The following is a 19,754-nucleotide window of genomic DNA, read 5'->3' on the forward strand; positions in this document are numbered from 1 at the left end:
GAGCACAAAAAAGCAAATTCCGAGCTACAAACTACTGCCAACCCAATATACTATACAGTGTACAACCTCACAGACTATTATCACAAACACGCTGGAAGGCCAGCAGCAATATAGCCTGTGGGAATGCTGAGAAAGAGCATTTAAGCTGCTGCCACCCTAACACACAGAGCCCTGGTGGAGGGACAAGAAAGGTCTCTACCACACCGGTATAAAGACCAGCTAACACTACTGTTGCTGCTTTTGCCTCTGTACTCAATAGCATCTTCTAAAGAGCTGCCTATGACACCTCTGTTCCTGCAGCCTTACTTCTGCCAGCAAGGACATAGTCTGTYACAAGACAGCCCTCTGGCCCAAACGCTGGGTTTGGTGCCCTAAAATTCATGTGGTTACTTCTGCCTCGAGTTTGCATGCATTGACAGCCCTCTCTTCCACATCAGCCTGCAGCTCCAGGAGCAGCACTGGAGACCAGTGCTCCACGCACTGGGTACAGCTCAGGTCCTCCTATTCCTACATTCGTGCTCCCTCTTCTGCTCAGCTCAGCAGTGACCTTGAGGTTGCAGGGGTCACTGTAATGAAGAACAAGAGCAGGGTTAATCAGCTACAGATACTGGCAAACAACATCAGCTACTGCTTCTGCTCACTCTGGGGCCCCAGGGGTTGCAGACACAATAGTGAGCTCATCTCCCCTCACAGTCACTGAGAATCCACTTCAGGGGGTACAGGGTGCTGATAAATGGGTGCCATTCCTGTGATTAATGACACTTGAACCTTTGCTACAGCAGGAAGCTAGAGAGTCTTGGAAGAAGGGAGAGGAAGAGATTCAGACCTGCTATAGACAGGGATATGAGGGATTTTTAAGTGGTTCATCTTTCTATCCTTCTGGCTCACGGCTGCTAGAACTACTTGTTTTGAACCCTGATGGCCATGTTTCATGTGTTAATGGAATGGCAGAATAAAAATCTATCTGCAGATATTTAACACTAACCAGCAACTCTGTCTTCAGAGCTGGTAGCATTTTCTGGTAGCAAAAAATGCTAACAGCCAGCCCACACTGCATAGTATGGCACAGCATGCTCTAGCCTGGATCTTTTCAGTCTAAATCCATCCTATTTAGTTCTACAAGTATCTGGCCAATCTGCAAGTTTCACACACCAAAAACCTAAGTCTTATTTTAATCAAGGCTTCCTACAGCCACACAGGAAAGGGAATGTTAGAGCCAAGAAAGACAGGCAAGGCCAAATATTTGTSCTTTAAGGACAGGGAGAAGGGAATTGCCATCCAAGGCCATGACTCAACCAAAAAAACCTGTCACACTTCCCCATTCTCTCCCCTACCCAATGTGTGAGCACTGCAAAACTACATACCTCCTATAGAGGGCAGATCTCTCATCTTGAGTCTTCTTCCAGAGCTATTTCTGCTGCTGCATCTGGGAACATCCTCCAGAGCCTGGCCTGTTCTTTGGCACAGCCTGACCTTGGCTCACAACCTTGACAACCATTCCAACAGCATTTTCCATCCCCTTCTCTCAGTCTCTTGCTGCCCTGATGTTGTGAACTTGCACTCCTGGCTCCATCGACAGGCAAGGACAGAAAAAGCTGCCTAGTTCAGCCAGGTRGACAAGCTTTCCTCTGCCATCTTTTCCTCTGAAAGCAGCTGGATCCAAGACTTCACTGTGCTGTATCACCAGACCATCTATTTCTTCCAGCACCATTCAGCAGAAAGGGGGGCTCCTTGCCTGGTGTGTGGATAGCCACTTAGAGACCAGCGTGGTCTGAATTCCAAGTGAAAATGTAATTGCATCTCCACAGCACCCCAATACTCACCAGCACCCATGCACCCATCTAAGCAAAGTGGCTCAAGAGACTCATAATCACAGCGAAATTGATGCTGGTAAAAGGTGCCAAGCATTGACATCACCTAACTTCAGGTACTCAACACAGATGTCTAAGGCTGGAGACAGTTAAGACTCCCTGGGCTTCCTCTGCAGTGAACGGCGAAGAGTGAGAGATTCAGAGCTTTGGCCTAGCTACCCTGGTGCTCTGAACTGCATTTCTTCCCTATAGAAGAAACACGGATAATTTGCTTACTCTGAACTAAGCCAGCATCTTGTGAGTGTCTTAACAGCAGACAGTGTTAACAACCCCCCAAACATTGGCAAAGATATGGGTACAAGCTTCTTGAAACATGATTCCAGGTGAGCACACTTTAGAAACAAGAAAATTACCTGTGCACTAAAAACAGCACAGGAAGGATTACCCAGCCTAGGGTTATTACCCCAAACTTTATCACCCCCATCAGAAATGTCCTTCTCAAAAAGTAGTAGCAGCATACAGCAGGGTGGCTGGCACTGCTCAGGTAAGTGGTCTGCTGCTTGTGCTCTGCTGGAAGCTGTATAACAGTAACAAATATAACAGTATATGTCTACAATTGGCTCCTGAAATACATACTGACTATCCTGACAGAACAGCCTGCTGCTCAACCTGGGCCACTGGAAGAGAGGTGATGGTGGGAGGCCCAGAGGTGTCCCGCCTCTCCCAGGAAAAGTCTTGCTTCCCCTACACTTGATGATACCTGGCTCATTCCTAAAAGGCAAAATGCGCTTGTCAGAGATATTTGTAYGCCGGCTCTGCTGGGATGTAGTAGAAGGGAATTGTCCCACTTATCCCTTTCTGTTGGATGGCAGAATGTAATGAGGGGCTCCTGTAAGCAATCACATACGTCTCCCCCCAGTCCCCTCCAACATGGATCTTCAGCTCACCCTAGCATGCCAAGGGCTTGCACTTCATATTGTTACGTAAAATGGCAAGATTCCCACCACCAGCAGACAAGAGCTTTTATAGCAGGAAGACCTTCTGAGGTGCAAAGCAAAATGCCAGGCAAAACCTGGTTTTGTCAGATCAGAACAGCCTTTCTCCTAGAGAATTAGTTGAGTAGCAGCTTATAAACTGAGCCCGAGTTAAAAGCAGTCACTATCAAATAGCTACTAAATCAAGGTGGTACCTTCAGCTTCAACCCCAGGCTCATGCCACTACATCAGTGGGACAAAGTCCCAACTGAAACACTAACCTCACATTCAGCCAATCAAAGACTACCTAGCCTTGTTTCTGCACAGCGCCCTGAGAAGTAGCAGACAGTTTTACAGAGATCACAGCATGTAGGAAGACTCAACAGTACCTCAGAGTGTGGGGCCTCCCCCAGCCCTTCCTCATTTCTCTCCTTCTTGGAGTGCATTGCAACAGAGGGATGGCGCTGTCTCTTCCGTTTCCGCTGCTTCTCCAAGAGCTTTTCAGGAGCTGGGATGTGACAGAAATACCACTCAAAAAAAAATGCAGAGATAACTCTCTTGCTACAGGCACCACCAGCAAATTTTACACTCCTGCTGACAGTTTCAGCCTAAGTCCTATTGCCTGGGTGGTTGCAAAGCCTGAGGCAAGATTAGCCTCTGGGCAGTCTGCCCTCTGTCCTGCAGCCATCAGAAGACCTGGATAATGTTGATTCATACTGGTCTAAGCTTCTTCTGCTGAGCTGCCAAAAAACATCATTCTGACTTATTCCGAGATTGTTCCCCAGCAAGAAAGGTACTAACGCAAAGTTTAAATTACTAATCAAATGCTRATTTGATGCCTCTTCCTAACACACTGCAACAAAAACTCTCCTCACATCAATACCAGTGCGATGCCAATGCAGGGAAAAGGAAACAAAACAAACAAAAAAAAGGCAAAAAAAAAGAAGATACAATACAATTGCACAATTCTTCATGGGACAGAGCAGCTACTGTTGACCCTGGTCACAACATACAGTCAGGCAAGACACYGCATTGGTATAAGACTCATGGTGATGGGTTTCCTTCAGGCACCCAGACTAAGGATGAAGTGAACATCTTCCTGGAGAATTTTTAATCCTGCATTTCTATTTTCCACAGGGGAGTCAGACATAACAGCACCTTTGATAAACAATCTCAGTACMCATATCTTCTGCCACTGCCTCAGCTGAGGCAAGTACCCTCTGAGAGCCTAGGACACATRCGATGTTGCATACATGCTCAAGTCACAGGTACTAATCCAAACAGTATCAACAGTTTACCCACATGGTCCTATCTTCACTTACCTTCTCCCAGGTCAGAGAAGTGGGCTGGAGAGTATAGCTCAGAGCTGTCACTTTCTGAAGGGCCAGTGCCCTACAAAAACACAACACAGACACAGTTCACCAGTGGGAATCAGATACAAATCAGAGATGCACTTTCCTCAACCATTCAGCATTTTTACAAACAACTGCAACAAGTAACACTTCAAATCATAAATTCATCAATGATTAGAGACAGTACAAGAAAACATTTGGTTTCTGCATTTGATACATCCCACATGGAAAAGTCAACAGTCTCTGGGAAGGGAAGAATACTGAATCTGCTGCGTCTCATGCTGGCCAGCATCACCTACTGTTTCCTGAGCTCTCCTGGAAAGGCTGCTAATACCCTGCAAGTTATTGGGGGGGGGAGGGGGGAGGGAGGGGTTGTAACAGATTCTCTCTCCCACCTTTACATCTCTATGGAGCCTATGACTGAAATACACTGGCCTCTGCATAACTGCAACCATAACTGTGCCAAACAGGGAGAAAACAAGGAAAGCAAGATTGCTCTCAACAAACCTTAGAAACACTGAYGAGTCTTGTACAGATGCAACACTTGAAATAACTCTTTACAATTGTTTTTTCAAACCATATCACTGAATGAATATTGAGTATTTAGCAGATAAAAGACTCATTTTTATTTAAAAATATGAACCAAGCACTGCATACCGCATATACAATGTAACACAAGCCTGCATAGTGCTACAAGCCCTACACTTGTATACCATCTACCAGCCCCCTGGGGAGGGAAACAAAAGAAACGCTACTCAGAGGAAATCTGACAGAAAAGGACAAAGCCCTCGGTTCAAGCTCAGGCTACAGTGCAGCATAATAGGGATTCCCTGTGACAGAAAACCTCTGCCCAGAACATCTTTGCTTACACCTCCCCAGCCAGCATTCAGACAGATCCTTTTCCCATACAAATCAATAAAGAGAGAAGGTTTTACAGCCAGAACTTCCCAACCCACGTTACAAGTGGGAAGGGATGGGAAACGCCTTTGTATCCAAGAGACTCCTTCATCATAACACAGCAACCAGCACCTTTGGGAAAGGTGGACCTTCCCTCCTGGACCACAGCCACAAAAAAMCCCAAAACCACAGCCCCTTGCTTTGCACGCCTCGTTCAGGAGAGTGTGCTATCTAAGCTCATTTTCTACCTAGTTTTCAAAACCCTGGAAAGGAAGTACCTTCTTTGGGGGAGTCCACTCCTCCTTCTTTGGCATAAAGGCAGTGTCCAAATCATTAGATTCCAGAAGCTTTTTAGTGGGCTTCCTTTGACGTTTGCTTTCGAAGTTTCCTGCAATAAAAGTMTTTTTGTTAGATAAACGAGGAATTTCTTCAATCACACTAATATCATTAAACAAATAACAACAGTTCAGAACTCTCAACCTGCTTCACCTTGTTTTAYGGACTACAAGCTCTTTGAGTAGAGATGCCAATTATCTGCATCTGTACAACTTTCACAAAAACGGATCTCTGTCTGCTGTGACCTTCAGGCATATTTCAATATTTAATATTTAAACAAAAAAATCTATCTACAGAAARCAAGACAGTGAAGTTAATGCAGATAACACATTCAGGCAGCGCAATTCAGATTRTAATTTCTGAATCACTTTGATCTAGCATAAGCCAGTCCTGCCACAGATGTAACTGTGCCTCCTCCTGTTCCCATTCCCCCACCACTCATACCAGTATTCATGCTATGTATGGTGAAGCAAGCTGAAGGCCCTGATCTCAGTTAAAAACTGCCTGCAGAGGAGAGGAAAAGAAAAAGAAAAAAAAAAGAAAAAGAAAAGAAAAAGAAGAAAAGTTTCAACCTGCATCAGTTTCCAGATCCTGCTCAAACTTTTTTGCCTGCACTCAGAAGGTAACAGGCAACCAGATCATAGACTGGCCACTGATTTAGGCAACAGTGTAAACTTGAAATGACCAGGAAATTACCGTGCTGTGAAGCTCAAGTCAATCCACAGAAACAGCCTATTCATACCCTGTTCATCTGCTTCCTTTCTCATCCTTGGTTATGCCCTTCCTATGACACATACCTCTACTTGCACTGCTTCTGCAGATGCCTAATGGAAGAACATCATCATTCTCAAGGTAAGCCTCCTTTGCCCACAGTTTGGGCTCTCCATTTCCTTTAGCAAGAGATTTTTCTTAGAAGTGAGAAGAGCTGTGTGCCCTCTGCTTAACGGCTGCCTGCTCCCATTGCTGCACTCTGTACTGTTCCCCAATATCCCTAACCTTATGTTCACATCCCCACTTTTTACTCCTTTAATCCTTTCCAACTTCCTATTTCCTTCTGATGCCCACAAGTTCCCACAAAAAGAAGAGGGTAACCGATTTCTCTTGTGTCTGTATCTTTYTGTCCGCCCCATTTCCTGCTTGGTTCATTTTTACAGTAGACCTATAGAACAGATATGGCATTGCTTACAAGTTATCGTAGCTGTAACGACAAGGCTTTTACCCTAGACATATCTCCAAACACTACCAGAAAACATATTGTTAGGTGTATTCTGATACTGAGTCTACTGAAAATGAAAAAGTCTATCAGATCACAATTTCTCTTCATATACAGTGCCTTGCTGAATGCTAGTGTCCTGGCCTGCAGCCACATGCAGCTGCTGGTGCAAATCTCTGATTTCTTCAGATACTAAGAACCTTTTAAAAAAAATAAAGTTCAGGAGGGGGTTCTGTGCTACAGTTCCCCGAGCTCACTATGAGACCAAGAGGTCAGCCCATTACCTATGCAAAAGATCATACTTTGCACATCAACTGCAGCACAGCAATGCTCATCCAAAACATTTTAACAACAAGACTCCTTCAAGCTAAAAATAATGCAACTGTTTGCAAGTACAAGGCAAGCAAAGATGACAAGGATTCAGAAAACAAGTCACAGCTATCTTCATCTGGAAGGCACTCCGTGCCTTCTAGTATATACTATCTTCAAAAGGAAGACATCATACACTACAAAATGCTAAAATCAGAAATGAATCAGCTCACTGGGCCACCCACTTCACCTGTCCTCTCCCTTTCAAGCACCAGTAAAGGTCACTGAATGCAGCAAAGCAGAAAAAAAAACCAGATCAATAGTTATTAACCTTTTTCACTCTGATTGAAGCAACAATTCCCACCGAACTTGTGATATGTTCACTTATGTGAACATAATCACATGACCCCAACTTACCTGTTTTCAGGAATCTCTCCTCTGCTTCTGGAGAAGCAGAAACTTCAGAAACATCTGAGGAAGACAGCACCAGCTCTGGCATGTCTGAATGTCCTTCTAAAAGTTGGTCAGTGGGATCAGTGCAATGGGATCCTAGTTCTGATAGGGAGCACTCTGCTTCAAGGATTGGAGGGGACTCTTTGGTTGAAGATGGAGTTGAAACCAAAGGGCTCTGCCCTCGCTGGGCATCGCTTCCAGGACTGTGTTGTACAGGAAGCACTCCTTCAAATTCAGACTTCATCACAGAATTCACCTAACATAGCGAAATGTGAAGATGAAAGCATTTATCCTGCACAACACTGCACACACCAAGAAAACTCAGCAAGTAAGGACATAAACCAGAGCACTAGAGTAACAGCCGTGAGGAGCTTGTTTGCCTTAACCTACCTTCTGTAATTGCTCCTGGCTCTTCTTTGATTTTTTCTTGGGTGCAAATATGTGATCATATTCTTCTGCATATTCTAGAAGTCGTTTACTTGGCTTTCTAAGGCGTTTCCTCTCTGAATGTACTAAGGAAAAAGGAAAGCAGCTTCAAAACTTACGTTTCTAAGAAGATCCCAAGATAAAATTCACCTTATGATCTGTAGATGATAGCTACTCCTGCCTTTTCTTCCAGAGGCTACATGTGGAAAGAGCCCTCTTTCTATCTCTTGGATACAGCCTTATAATCTTTGAGCTTCATATTTTCCATAATCCTGACATAGCAGGTGGGATTTTTAAGAATCTCGGAGACTTCAAGCAGGAATTCAGCAGGCGAGAATTCAAAAAAAAAAAAAGAAAGAAAGAAAGAAAAAGGAAAGAAAAAAGAAAGAAGAGAAAAAAAATAGCTATCCAACTGACTGAAAGCTCCAAGGAATTTCAACCATCTCCTTAGACAGATGATGTCTAACCTTCTTCCAATCGGTTTACCCAAATCTAAGTCTATTTAACAACTCAGACTCTTCATATTATTATTCCTGTTAACCCAAACTCCTTTGGTTTTAGCGCAGGGGCAAAGGAAAAACATTGCTTTCCCTAATACTGTTCAGTTACTAGTTTCACTAGTAACATATTTGCTAGGGAGTAAATAGAAGAAGCTAGGCTTCACATCTTCTACGCTACAGTCCTGCAAGAGCCTACAACTCCCACTGTGCTGCTGCAAGCCTGGGAAGCCCTTTGCTTCCTAACAGATTCTACAATGAAACCAGGATGACAAGAGAGTGAACAGATCAGTCCGCGCAGGCTGGAGGCTCTTCAGGTCAGATGTCTTCTGTAAATCTGAACAGCACTGCACCTTCACAAGGGAAAAATCTGATAATAGGTATTTCCCCAATACAAATATAACCACCCATGCTATACTACCTCACATACCTTGACACATGTTGAGCTTCAAAAAGAATCTGACACTCTAGGCCAGCTTTGCTTAGCAGATTGGAGAAGCAAGATGATACAAGTTTATTTCTTTCTGTCACTTTCTGGAGTGTCTGTGACCAAATGAGTCTTTTTCACCCTGATCAGTTTTTAGAATTATTAAACAATATTCTCAAAAAATCACCCTGCAGTCTCTGCAATGTTGGAACAAATAGTAAATATTTTCTTCTTTAATTCTCTTCATGTGTAGGAAGGGACTTTTTTTCTTTAAATGGAAACATTTTAGAACAAAGGATTCCAGAGCAATATTTAAGAACAGGGACGTTGGACAAGATTGCTACACTTTATTGTGGCTTTGTGGTTAAACAAGCATTAAAATGTCAAACTTGGCCAAAAGAGAAGAAAGGAACAATTTTTTCAAAAACAGCTATTCTCAGCTACTATTAAAGCTCTGTGCAGGTGTCTGGATGTCTGGAAACATATTTCAGTATATAACCAGTTTATAGTATGAGTATCTTCACTAGGCAACTACTCAGAGCCTCAAAGCCATGCAGCAGAGCGCACAGCACTGTGCCAAAAAGGGTGGCTTAACCGCATTTTTTTCCAAAGTGAATCCTGTACAAAAATCCCAAATGCAGTCTGATTGGCAATGACAAATCAAATACCTTAAGAAATACCTATTATTATAAAAATGTTCTAAGTCAGGAAATTCCAGTCTTCATTTCTGCCTTATTTACTCTAAAACATACAAATGTTTGTAGCAAAAATATGGCAAACATTGCATTCAGAACAGTGTAATTTCCACTAAACACAAACTACAATTCCTCGTCTTAGCTGAATGGCAATCTTTTATGCTCCCTTTCACTGATATTCTGCCTGCTGTGGATAAGGATTAACCATGTCTTCTCAAAGCACTAGTAAACTAATTCTCTTAAGCTGCAGTGAGTCAAATTTCCAACATCATACGGTCTACTCTCTATAGAACTGGCCTTGTCTGATACAAGAGAAGGAAGACTAATTTCCATGAAGGGACTTTTCACAGCACTGGAGGTTTACTCAGTACCCATATTGCGCTGCTGATCTTAGAGCATTCCAGAGAGCTCCTTATTCAGGGATGTTCTGGTACCTTCTTACTGCACATTTGCAAGTACAGGTGTCAGATGGGCTTCAAAGCCCATGTGCTTTAGAGGGCACAGAGTTAGGTTACACTACAGTTGCTGATCTGAAGGGAACCCTTGAAGGGTCCCTGTGTTGCATTCCCACAGGCAGCACCTGGACAGCTCTGCTCTCCAAATGTCACCTCACCCTGGGAACCAACTGTCTTGCTCTTCTGTTTTTTTTTTTTTTTTTTTTCCCTTTTCTCTCAACAGCATTACCCCTTATCAACTACTGGACTCCAGACCTCTCTGTAGACTTGCATCTCCATCTCACACAGCAACAGTGAGATTCTTCAATCACAAAAAGCATCAGGAAGCCATGAGAATCCAGCTGCATCTACAGCTAGCCAGGAACTCACTTCCTTGGTCAGGCTGTGACACTCCTCCATGGTAGACCCTATCTACACAGCACAAGCCCAGGACAAAKAATATATTTGCTACTTGCTTTGTGAAGAAGTGTGTACTTAAGTTCTCAAAAAACATACAGCCACAGTCAGAGGAGTTAATGAATGATTAAGCTTGTCGTGATTTCAGAACAGAACTTTTACCCAGTGCATTACACCCTATGGGCTCATTTTTGTGCCTGTTGTGACTTGCCTTTRCCAGTTCCTATGATCACTGAACCCGGCGCTCTGTCTTCTCTACATTGAAACAGAGGTGTGCAGGCAATCTCCAGCAACCTCTTGCTAATGACAAAGTATACACACGCATGCAGACAACATAGAGCAGAAGTGACAAAATAGAGGTTCAAAAATTGTCAGTTATGCTAATTTACAATATTATTTGTGAACAGATTAAAGCCATTTAGTTYGGTGAAATCATTGCAAAAATTTCATTTTGATCTTTTCATTATCTTCATGGGAGAGGCACAGTTGTCTGACCTTGTGGCCATCAGCAGCTTCCTTCTTCCTAGGTCAGCTTCTTTTGGATGAGGCTGCCTTACTTCTGCCTACCATCTTCCAGACCAGCCTCAGTCCCAGACTCCATGGCAACTTTCCCCTCTCCTCTATTCTCTCCTTTTCCCTCAGACAGCCCCATATGAGCTGTAAATTAGGAAGGCTGTGGGGTTGAGCTGTAAATTAGGAAATCTGTGGGGTTATCAGCAGCTAATAAACTTCCACTCTAAAACAAACAAACAGGAATCCAGCACAAGTCTTGAAGAAATCCTACTGAACAGACCAAACATGGTTTCTAAGTCAAACTGCATGGCTGGGGGGTGGGGAGGTGGGGGGAGCCGCAGAACCTCTGAGGGGCAGTTTCCCATAAGTTTCTAGAGCTGATCTATCCAGCTAAGAACAAGCACATGGCTAGGGACCATGGTATGAAGGTATAAATTAAAAAAATAAATAAATAAAATAAAAAAATAAAAATAAAAGGAAAAAAGTCCCAGACTCATTCAGATGATTAATTTACCTTTCATTGTGGAGATGAATAAATCCCCATAATCTAACCCCCACCTCCTTTGTTCTCTGTCCTTACAGAGAACCCCCAAAACAACATATTGCACTTTCTTCAGCTCACAGATACATGTATCTCCATTTTGTCAAATAGCCCCAAATTCCGTAACTTATGTTTTAAATGAAAGATTACAAAATGTATAAAAATATACACACTCTGGTGCAAGTTCAGCTCCCTTACCTTGTGCAGAGAATTCAGACTGGGGAGCAAAGTTGCCAAGCTCTGTTTCTGAGTCCATCACACTGTTGTTTGGCTTACCACATACATTCAAACGTTTCTCAACTAAGTCTAAATGATTCTCATAGTCCTGATCTGTCAGGTCTCGCTCAAGCACCTTCGAATGAGAGGAATGCCTACGTCCCAAGCACTCATTTCCCTTCAGCAAAAAGCCACGAGAATTCAGGCCAAAGGCACTCTCCAAGTTTCCTTGTTCCCTAGATCTACTGATGTGCTTATTGGATCTAGCACTGCTTTGGTTAAAACGCTGCCATCGCTTTTTGGGTGCTACGTGATTCATATCATTAGACTCATCACCAAGAGAGCTCTCACTATTTGCCTCTGAATCCAAGTCTGGACTCTCCCCATTTTCAGCAGAAATGGAGCTTTCAATATTTCTACCAGGTTCAGGTCTCCTTCCAATACGATCTAAATTGTCATCAGATAAACAGGTAGAATCTTCATCAGTTGAATGTTCTGTTAAATCAACAGACTCTTTCCTCTCAGTATCTTCTGCTTCCTTACCTAGAGGCCTGGTAATCAAACCATGAACATGGAATGCATGTTCTCCTGAATCTCTGGATAACCGACTTAATAACTTACTTGGCCCTCCTGGTTTTAAGTCCTTTCTGTTTGAAATTGTTTTATCTCCAAGTTTTGATGGCTGCTTAGATTTTGAACAGTTGCGTTTGGATACGCAATTTGTGCCATTTGTCCCAGAAACAGCAGTATTCGTGGGCTCCCTTTTGCTAGTACCAATCCCTGTTAACTTGGTTGTAGGATTGCGTGAAAGTGAGAAGTTGCTTATACTGGAGTTTGGATTTACTGTTTCCTGGACGCAATCCCCATTTTTTTCTAGTTTATATGGGGGGCCTACAACAGGCAAGGACTTCAGACCGCTCGCAGAATTGCTTCCAGAGCCATCAGTCGTACTGGTATTTCGATATGGGACCATATTCTGAGTAGCCATCAGTTGCTGCTCTTTTGTCTTACTATCATGCATATCCTTCAACATCATTAACAAGGTGCTGAATTTGTAATCCGGCTCAATAGGCAAACGACTGTGACCAGAGGTGGAAGAGAAAAGTAAAGGTACTGTGGCCTTTGGAGTACCAGAGTCACTAGCATCMTCATTTATGGACCGATAAGACAGTTCCTTCAGCTCTGACAAGACATGTTTCACCACAGCCGTTTCTATTTCAGCAGAATCCCTGGCTTTCTCATGCATGTTGTTTAACAGTTTCTGACCATCAACTTTTCCACTTTTAGGAAGAGRATCTTTATGAAGGCCAGAGAAACCTTTGGTATCAGGAGAGCAGCAATTCATGCTACGGTCCTCTTCTGAGAGAGAAGGTTCYAAGCCAGTAACTTTTTCTTTATGTTTACATTTTATACTCCTGATCCGGGGCAGTTTCAGGCTCTTCTGTTTTAAGATTGCTTGTTTTGGAACAGCAGCCCAGGAGCTGTCCTTGGAAACATTTTGGGGAGTGGCGTGCTTGTTCACTAGGGAAAGATTGTCATTTCTTACATCTGAAGAGCACTCAAGAGCCATCAGYGACATCTCAGCATCAGAGGAGCCTCCTTCAAGTTCCCCATCTGCAAATTCAGCATCAAGTCTGCTGGCTACTGAACCTCCTAGGGATTTACGATCTCTGTGTGACTTCTTCCTGGCCCTTCTGTTGCTCTTCTGGGACAGATACATGGAAAGCTTAATGTTTCCACTTGACGTCATAGGAAATTCCTTCTCCATTTTATCTGAAGAATCACTAATTTCAAGAGTGCTAGAGGCTCTCTCCGAACTTTGGTCCATAGTATCTACATCACTGTTTCCATCATCAGAGAGGGAAGAGGATGTATCTGATTCAGTTAGCTTTTTCTCAATACCAGTATCAGATGCAGAATAGTGTATTTGTAATTTGGAACTGCACAGAATGCCCAGGGAGCTCTTCTCTCTCTCCAAAGATGCACTGGAAAACAAATCACCCTGGAGTGTGTTTTTCAGAGTATCACTTTTACGAGTCTCATACTCTGGTTTCAAAGTTGCCTTTTCAAAACGTCTTTCRCCAAAGGAGGAAAGCAAATGGTTTTCCCTGGGGCCACTAGATGCCGTTAGGCTGTTTGCAATGCGACGAAGTTCATGAGATGCATGCTTATCCGGTAGTTCCCCGACAATCACACTTCTAACTATGCTCTCTGTCTTGTCTTTGATTTCTCCCCTAGATGCTTCCCCTCTTCTGCCACTCTTTTTTACTCTAGTCCTTTTTCTAYTGTCAGAGCTTTTTTTCATGTGTGGCTTAATGTGCAACTTTCCTTTTTCACTGGCTGGGTGTCTGGAGTCAAACACAAAGGATTTAAAACAACCATTCAGCTGCCTGTCCCTTTCTGCTCCAGGGCCATTGGCATAGTATTCCAACTGCGCTTCCTTCTCGCTGTCCAGCTCACTGGAGTTCTGGCTGCACTTTTGATCCTCTGGCCCCCCAAGAAGAATGTCTTCTGCCTGTCCAACACTGACTTCCCATTTAGCCATAAATCTCTGAGGAACCTTAAGGTTGGAGGAGACAAAAAAGAAAAAAAAAAAAAAGAAAAAAGAAAAAATTTGAGAAGGTAACCAACAGGATAAAAAGGAGAGACAAATGGACAGAGCACAGAACAGAGCAACGGTCCTGCATTTCTTGTCTACGGGACAATAACATGTATTCCCATAGACAGTGCTTAGAGGTTACAGAAAATACTTCTCCTGGACAACTACCTGGCACTCCAAATGAAACTAATAAAAATCCATGTACGTTCCCAAAATGGTAAAAAGGTCCYTTCAAGCACAGGTCTCCGAGAGATCGAATGTCCTGGCACCCCAGCACATCCTGAATGTGACAGTCTGTAAGGGGAATGCGTATGGATCCCTGGCACAGAGGTGTAAAGCAACAGCCAACAGGCCTCTCAAGGCAGCAACATTTTCTCAAAATATTTGAACTGACATTTCTGCTTTGCTCTCTCTTGATTCTTCCTACATCACTTGAATTTGGAGCACAATTCTATCTGCCCTCTCCATCAGCCCTAGGTACCCAATCCTAGGTACAAACATGAGATCCAGACACACAACCAAAATACACACAAACAAATTCAACATTTCTATTACTTARAAGTCTCCCAGCTTTACCCCTTTATCTTTAGCATAAAACAAAAGGCACTCTGCATATTGGAGAGGAATTTGTGCTGACATCTGAAACAACAAGAACTTTGTTTCTTATTTGTGCGTGTTATTCTTGGCTGCACAATAGTAAATCAAAGGCTTCACAAGTGCTCCTAAAATCAAAACCAATTCCAAGGCAGAAGGAACAACTCAAATTTCTGACACTTTTTCTAAAAAAAAACCTCATCTCAATAGATAACTAAAAGGTATGAAGCCTGGTAGCAAAGCAGCCAAATATTATTAGCTTGCATCAGATCTTAAACTCTGGGGATGCAAGCCTGGATATTTATGCAAGTAACAAACAACCAATTCCTTCTGCTGCATCACAGCAGCACTACAATTTACATATAGGATGAGACTTTAGCCCATGAAGTATTTTAACTTATAGGACCAGAAAAGTTACTTGGAAGCATGTAACYATCAGCTAGGAAGCTGGAAATGCAAGAGGAAGAACATTCTCTTGGAAAAGRGAAATCCAAAGAAAGTATTACATACCAGGAGCTCAAAATCTGCAAGAGCACTCTATTTAATCTGATACTTTTCATTAACATTGGTTAAGTACTTAACCGCTAATAAATTTGTTATTAAAGACTAAAAAAYAGAGACACCATTGCTGCTCTTACAGCAATGTAGTAGCCTCTGTACTTCTCTTCAGCAATTCTAAAAAGTGAACTCCAGTTTCCTTCCTAAGGATGTAGTGAACAGACTTTGTGTCACATTACATTACACTGGCCACAATTGCTAGGGACTGTTGTGTTTGGAAAAGAGGCAAATGCAGATGATGTGATGAGCCACAGAACTCATTCGTACAGGCTCACTGACAAGGTATTTTCCAAGTCAAATTATAAATACTTACAGGTTTTTATAAAAAGAATTACTGAAGCAGGGTTAAAAACCCCACTGCTTTATCTCACTCAGCGATCTAGTAAAGTGTGCAACTCCACCTCTACTTCAGATCAGCCAAAAGAGGCTGCAAGAGAGCAGAGGAAGTTATTTTTAAAAAGCACTGTAATTAGCATCAGGAGAGGGCTATGCAGCTGAACAAATCCCATGATGACAGAGAGACCTGAACTCCTCTACCTCTCAGAGCTTTGTAGGGCAACAAAAGCAAGAGGCCACACCTCTACATAAGAGCCTAGGAACTCCTGGCAGCTTATAAACTATGCTTGTTATAAAGATGCAAAGAATCAGTTTGCTGGCTGTGTTGCTAAAAATCACCAACACAAAAGAAAGCTGTCAAAGTGCAATTCCAGATACAAAGAAATACTTTTACTGTGCAGATTCAAAGAACCAAAAACACACCAGAGAAAACAGATCTTTTACCTTATGTTTGTAGCCTTTTTCTTTTTGTTTTCCTCTTCTCCGAAGAATAGGCAGCTCTTCAAACTGATGTCTTCCTTCAAAGAGGACAATAGCTTTTCCAGCAACCCAAGTTTTCTCTGAAGGTTCTCCTAAGGCATCCACATAGTACTCTCGGTATGGTCTCCGATTGGAAACTATTTCAAGAAATTAAACAGTATTAACCCCTTGCATAAAACAGAATAAAGATAAAGCAAAAGAAACAGAGAAAGCAGTAGCAATTTGTTAGTCARTTCTTAACAACTTTGCTTAATAGCATTTCCATACGAATGCCAGTTCTGGGGATTTCTAGTTAGAATTCAGGGAGATCCCTTTGATTTCCACTTTCTACATTATTTATTGCTACTCTGAATTTTTTCCTTACAAACAACTAATCAACAGGTCTCAGATGACCTGTCCCCCTAGAGCAGAGATTAGAGTTTGGCTGCAAAAAAATGGCAGAAGTATCCAAATATCTTTTTTCTTGAGAGAGATAACATACTAGGCAGGACATTTCATTTTGCTCCTCCCTGATTAATGATTAAACAGTCCAGTCCACTTGTCCGTTGGGAAAAGGCAAGAGCGTGCTGGCAACACCCAGAAATAACATCCTTCTGGATATGATTTACTCACAAAGGTTTCACCTCCCCCACAACAACATATCCCATCTTGTTCCACATTCTATAGTCAGACAAATTCTCATTCTGAATATAGAACATTAACAGCAGTATTTAAGCAAGCACATCTCTGAGAAGAAATACCACTACAAGGAGTAAGTGCAATGTGACAAAATGCCAATTATCTAATGAATATTTCCATAGTTTGGTCACTAAGGTGCAAAGAAAGAGAAGAAATTCCAGCATAATGGCACAATCACAACCATGGAGATTTAAATGGTGCTTTCTGTGTAAGAACACTGGATAAATGTGGTACAATTATGAACTGAATCACTAACTAGGTATGTTGATGAAAGAGGACAGGTTAAGGCTATTAGAACAGAGCTAACTAAGCTGGAACAAGGGATATAAGCTCTTTCCCTGTATTTCCCTACAACACCTGCTTAATGTTCTGCTGGAGATACCTTCACCTTCTGAACATGTAGCTCAAGTTTCACAGCCCATTTGGTTTGCGATGTCTCTTTTAAGAATGCCAACACAGTGCCAGTTACCCTGGTGTTCAGCAATGCAGACATTTAGATTCCGGCCAAGACCATTAAGAAAGAGGATGACATTAGCAACTGGGGCAACATCAAACCACGGACAAAGATGACAGACTTCATCCATTCCATTTACAACACAGGGACAGAGCTACTGAGCCTCAATTTCTCAGCTGCAAAAATCTTTTAAGTTATGTCATTCAAGAGCTTGCTGAGAAGAGGTAAATTGCTTTAAATAAAACACCACGCCACAGACCAAGAAGAGAAAAGCTTTGTACACAAGTGATGAGTTTGAAGAACCTGCCTTGTTTTGAATGGCCTGTTCCCATGACAACGGGAGAAGCAGCTAAGGTAACAGGACTGTGCTTCCTACAGTACGTACAGAGCTCGGGCAGCTCCCTTTGCCCAAAATCACGAGAGTTCAGATTCAGATGGTCTTCCATTTCTGGCTCAGGGAGGCAAAATAACCAGATTAAATAAAACCACAACTGGAAAATACAATCTTCCCCAGATATCTACTGGTTTGAACAGGGATAAAGCATGATAGGAGAGTTTACCACGTGAGAGATCAGACCTTGCTGGAATTTGTTAACAGCATGTTTCCTCCCTGCAGAATTCCCATATTAGAAATCATCATATAAGGGCTGAGACAGACTTACTGGACAGTTATATACACTAAATCCAACACAAAATTTCATTGGCAGGGGGACAGAGGGAATGGAAACATGCCTGGCATATCTTCAGGCAACATCTTTTTTATACGCTCTTTGTGAGTTCAGAAAAGACTATTTTAAACTGCACATTCAGTATTATCTAGAATCAGGATGAATGCCTCCCAAAGGAAGAAGAGGGAGGTGAAGAAATAGCATGTAAGACTGCAGCAACTGTCTTGAGGCAACATGTGCGATGCGAGAAAAGCTACTTCATGTGTCTAGAGGAATAGCAAAGAGCTCTGAGCTGGTGGTCACCGAAACCTGCTCACTCTCAGCACTTAATTCTTAGGCCAGCAAGAGTCACAAAAATTGCAGACAAATACGTCAGTGAGCAGCAACCTTACGAGCTTACAGACCCATCAATGACAGATGGTACTATTGCAATGAGTTTCCAGTTACCCACAGAACAAAGAAAGAAGAAATTAGGAAAAAATACACATGTAATGAGCCTTTCCATCTGTAGCAGTGTCCCCATGGCAGCTAATATGATCCTAAAAGCAGCCTGAGGCCCTCCAAGTAGAAGGCAATTTCCAAACAACCACTACCCCTCTGTTCTCTTGATCACTCATCTACGCTTCTCTGCCTTAGCCTTACAGCACCCTCTTCCCTCCCAGTTCTCYCTTCTTTTTCCCATGTTCATGCACAGAGCTCTGTCTTATTTCCTTCTGCCTCTTCCCCTTACACTCAGCTGCTCCTAGTATCTCTAACACACTATGCCCTGAACTTTCACATATGTGGCTCCATCTCCAGGTTTTTTTGATATTTCCCCATAAACATCTCCCCGCTCCCTCGTGCCAAACAAGGAAAAAAAAATCACTTCCTCCCACACATTCACATGGTATCTTCAGGCATTCAGCAGCTACTCTAGTCTACCCCACTTCACAGCCTCTCCTGCATCCCATTCTTCTCCAAGTCTGCCTGACTCTCCACATCCTCACACACTCCAGGCTACCTAGCTCTGCTTGCCCGCCCTTTTCACTCATTGCATCTCTTGGTCTCCTTTTCTCTGATTCATCCCCCTTTTCTCTGCCTTCTCTCTATATCACTTTCTCAACAGGCTGCTCTTTCTTCTGCATTGCCCTGCACTCAACCTAGCTTGTGATCCTTCTTATATCCTGGGAATCAGAGCCAACATGTCCAGCTATCTGTACCACATCATTCTCACTTCCATCAACTTTAGTCCCTTTTTCTTCCTGATACCTTCCAGGTCCATGTCTACTTCACAGATCCCACAGCCTTCTGCAATAGAGTCTATTTCTTTAGACCTATCAAGGGCTGGGAATGTTTGTTTAATCAATTAAAAAAAAAAAAAATGTAGCACCTTGCCATACACAGCTCCTCCACTTTGTGGTCTGRGTAGATACAGTACCTTTCATTTTTGAGTGACAGTCCAGCACTGGGTCATGACAAATTGTGCATGGCCACCATGGGCGTCTGTTGAACTTGGCCCAAACAAGATCCCCAACTTCATACTTCACTGGAGTAGGTTTCTTCTTGGCTCGGATCTTTGGGGAAAAACCAGAACACAAGAAATCACTAAAGCTCCAGATGCTTTTGAAGCAATTTGCCTCCCTCCCCCGTGTACAGATTACATCTGGCCACCAGAGACAGTTACATTAAAAGGCTAGCCCTGATTTTACTTAGTTGCCCCTACACCTTCAAAGAACATGATCATTTTTCCCATCCTTCTGAAAGAGAAAAATAATAAACTAGGGCTTTATATTTTATTATTATTCTTTAGTAAAGAATGTGACCTTTGGTAAGTGACTCAACTCAAACTTCATACAGTCGACCAGGTAAATATTCCAGATCATAACTGGCACTGAAT

General features: G+C 42.7%; 1 protein-coding gene across 1 annotated transcript in view; it reads right to left on the reverse strand.

The window, feature by feature from the left end:
• Positions 1 to 19,516, reverse strand: part of NSD1 (nuclear receptor binding SET domain protein 1) — a 50,005-nt gene extending 30,489 nt beyond the window's left edge. The window contains exons 1-8 of the mRNA XM_085317328.1: positions 19,296 to 19,516; positions 16,043 to 16,215; positions 11,494 to 14,071; positions 7,736 to 7,857; positions 7,310 to 7,601; positions 5,313 to 5,422; positions 4,108 to 4,177; positions 3,175 to 3,293 (exon numbers count right to left, since the gene is read on the reverse strand). Coding sequence (XP_085173454.1) covers positions 3,175 to 3,293; positions 4,108 to 4,177; positions 5,313 to 5,422; positions 7,310 to 7,601; positions 7,736 to 7,857; positions 11,494 to 14,071; positions 16,043 to 16,215; positions 19,296 to 19,302 — 3,471 coding nt within the window. The 5' untranslated portion in view covers positions 19,303 to 19,516. The remainder of the gene's footprint in view (positions 1 to 3,174; positions 3,294 to 4,107; positions 4,178 to 5,312; positions 5,423 to 7,309; positions 7,602 to 7,735; positions 7,858 to 11,493; positions 14,072 to 16,042; positions 16,216 to 19,295) is intronic.
• Between the last annotated feature and the right edge of the window lie 238 nt (positions 19,517 to 19,754).

The sequence above is a fragment of the Rhea americana genome, unplaced genomic scaffold, assembly GCF_003343005.1.
Source record: "Rhea americana isolate MKP2758 unplaced genomic scaffold, rheAme1 scaffold_498, whole genome shotgun sequence".
Lineage (NCBI taxonomy): Eukaryota > Metazoa > Chordata > Aves > Rheiformes > Rheidae > Rhea > Rhea americana.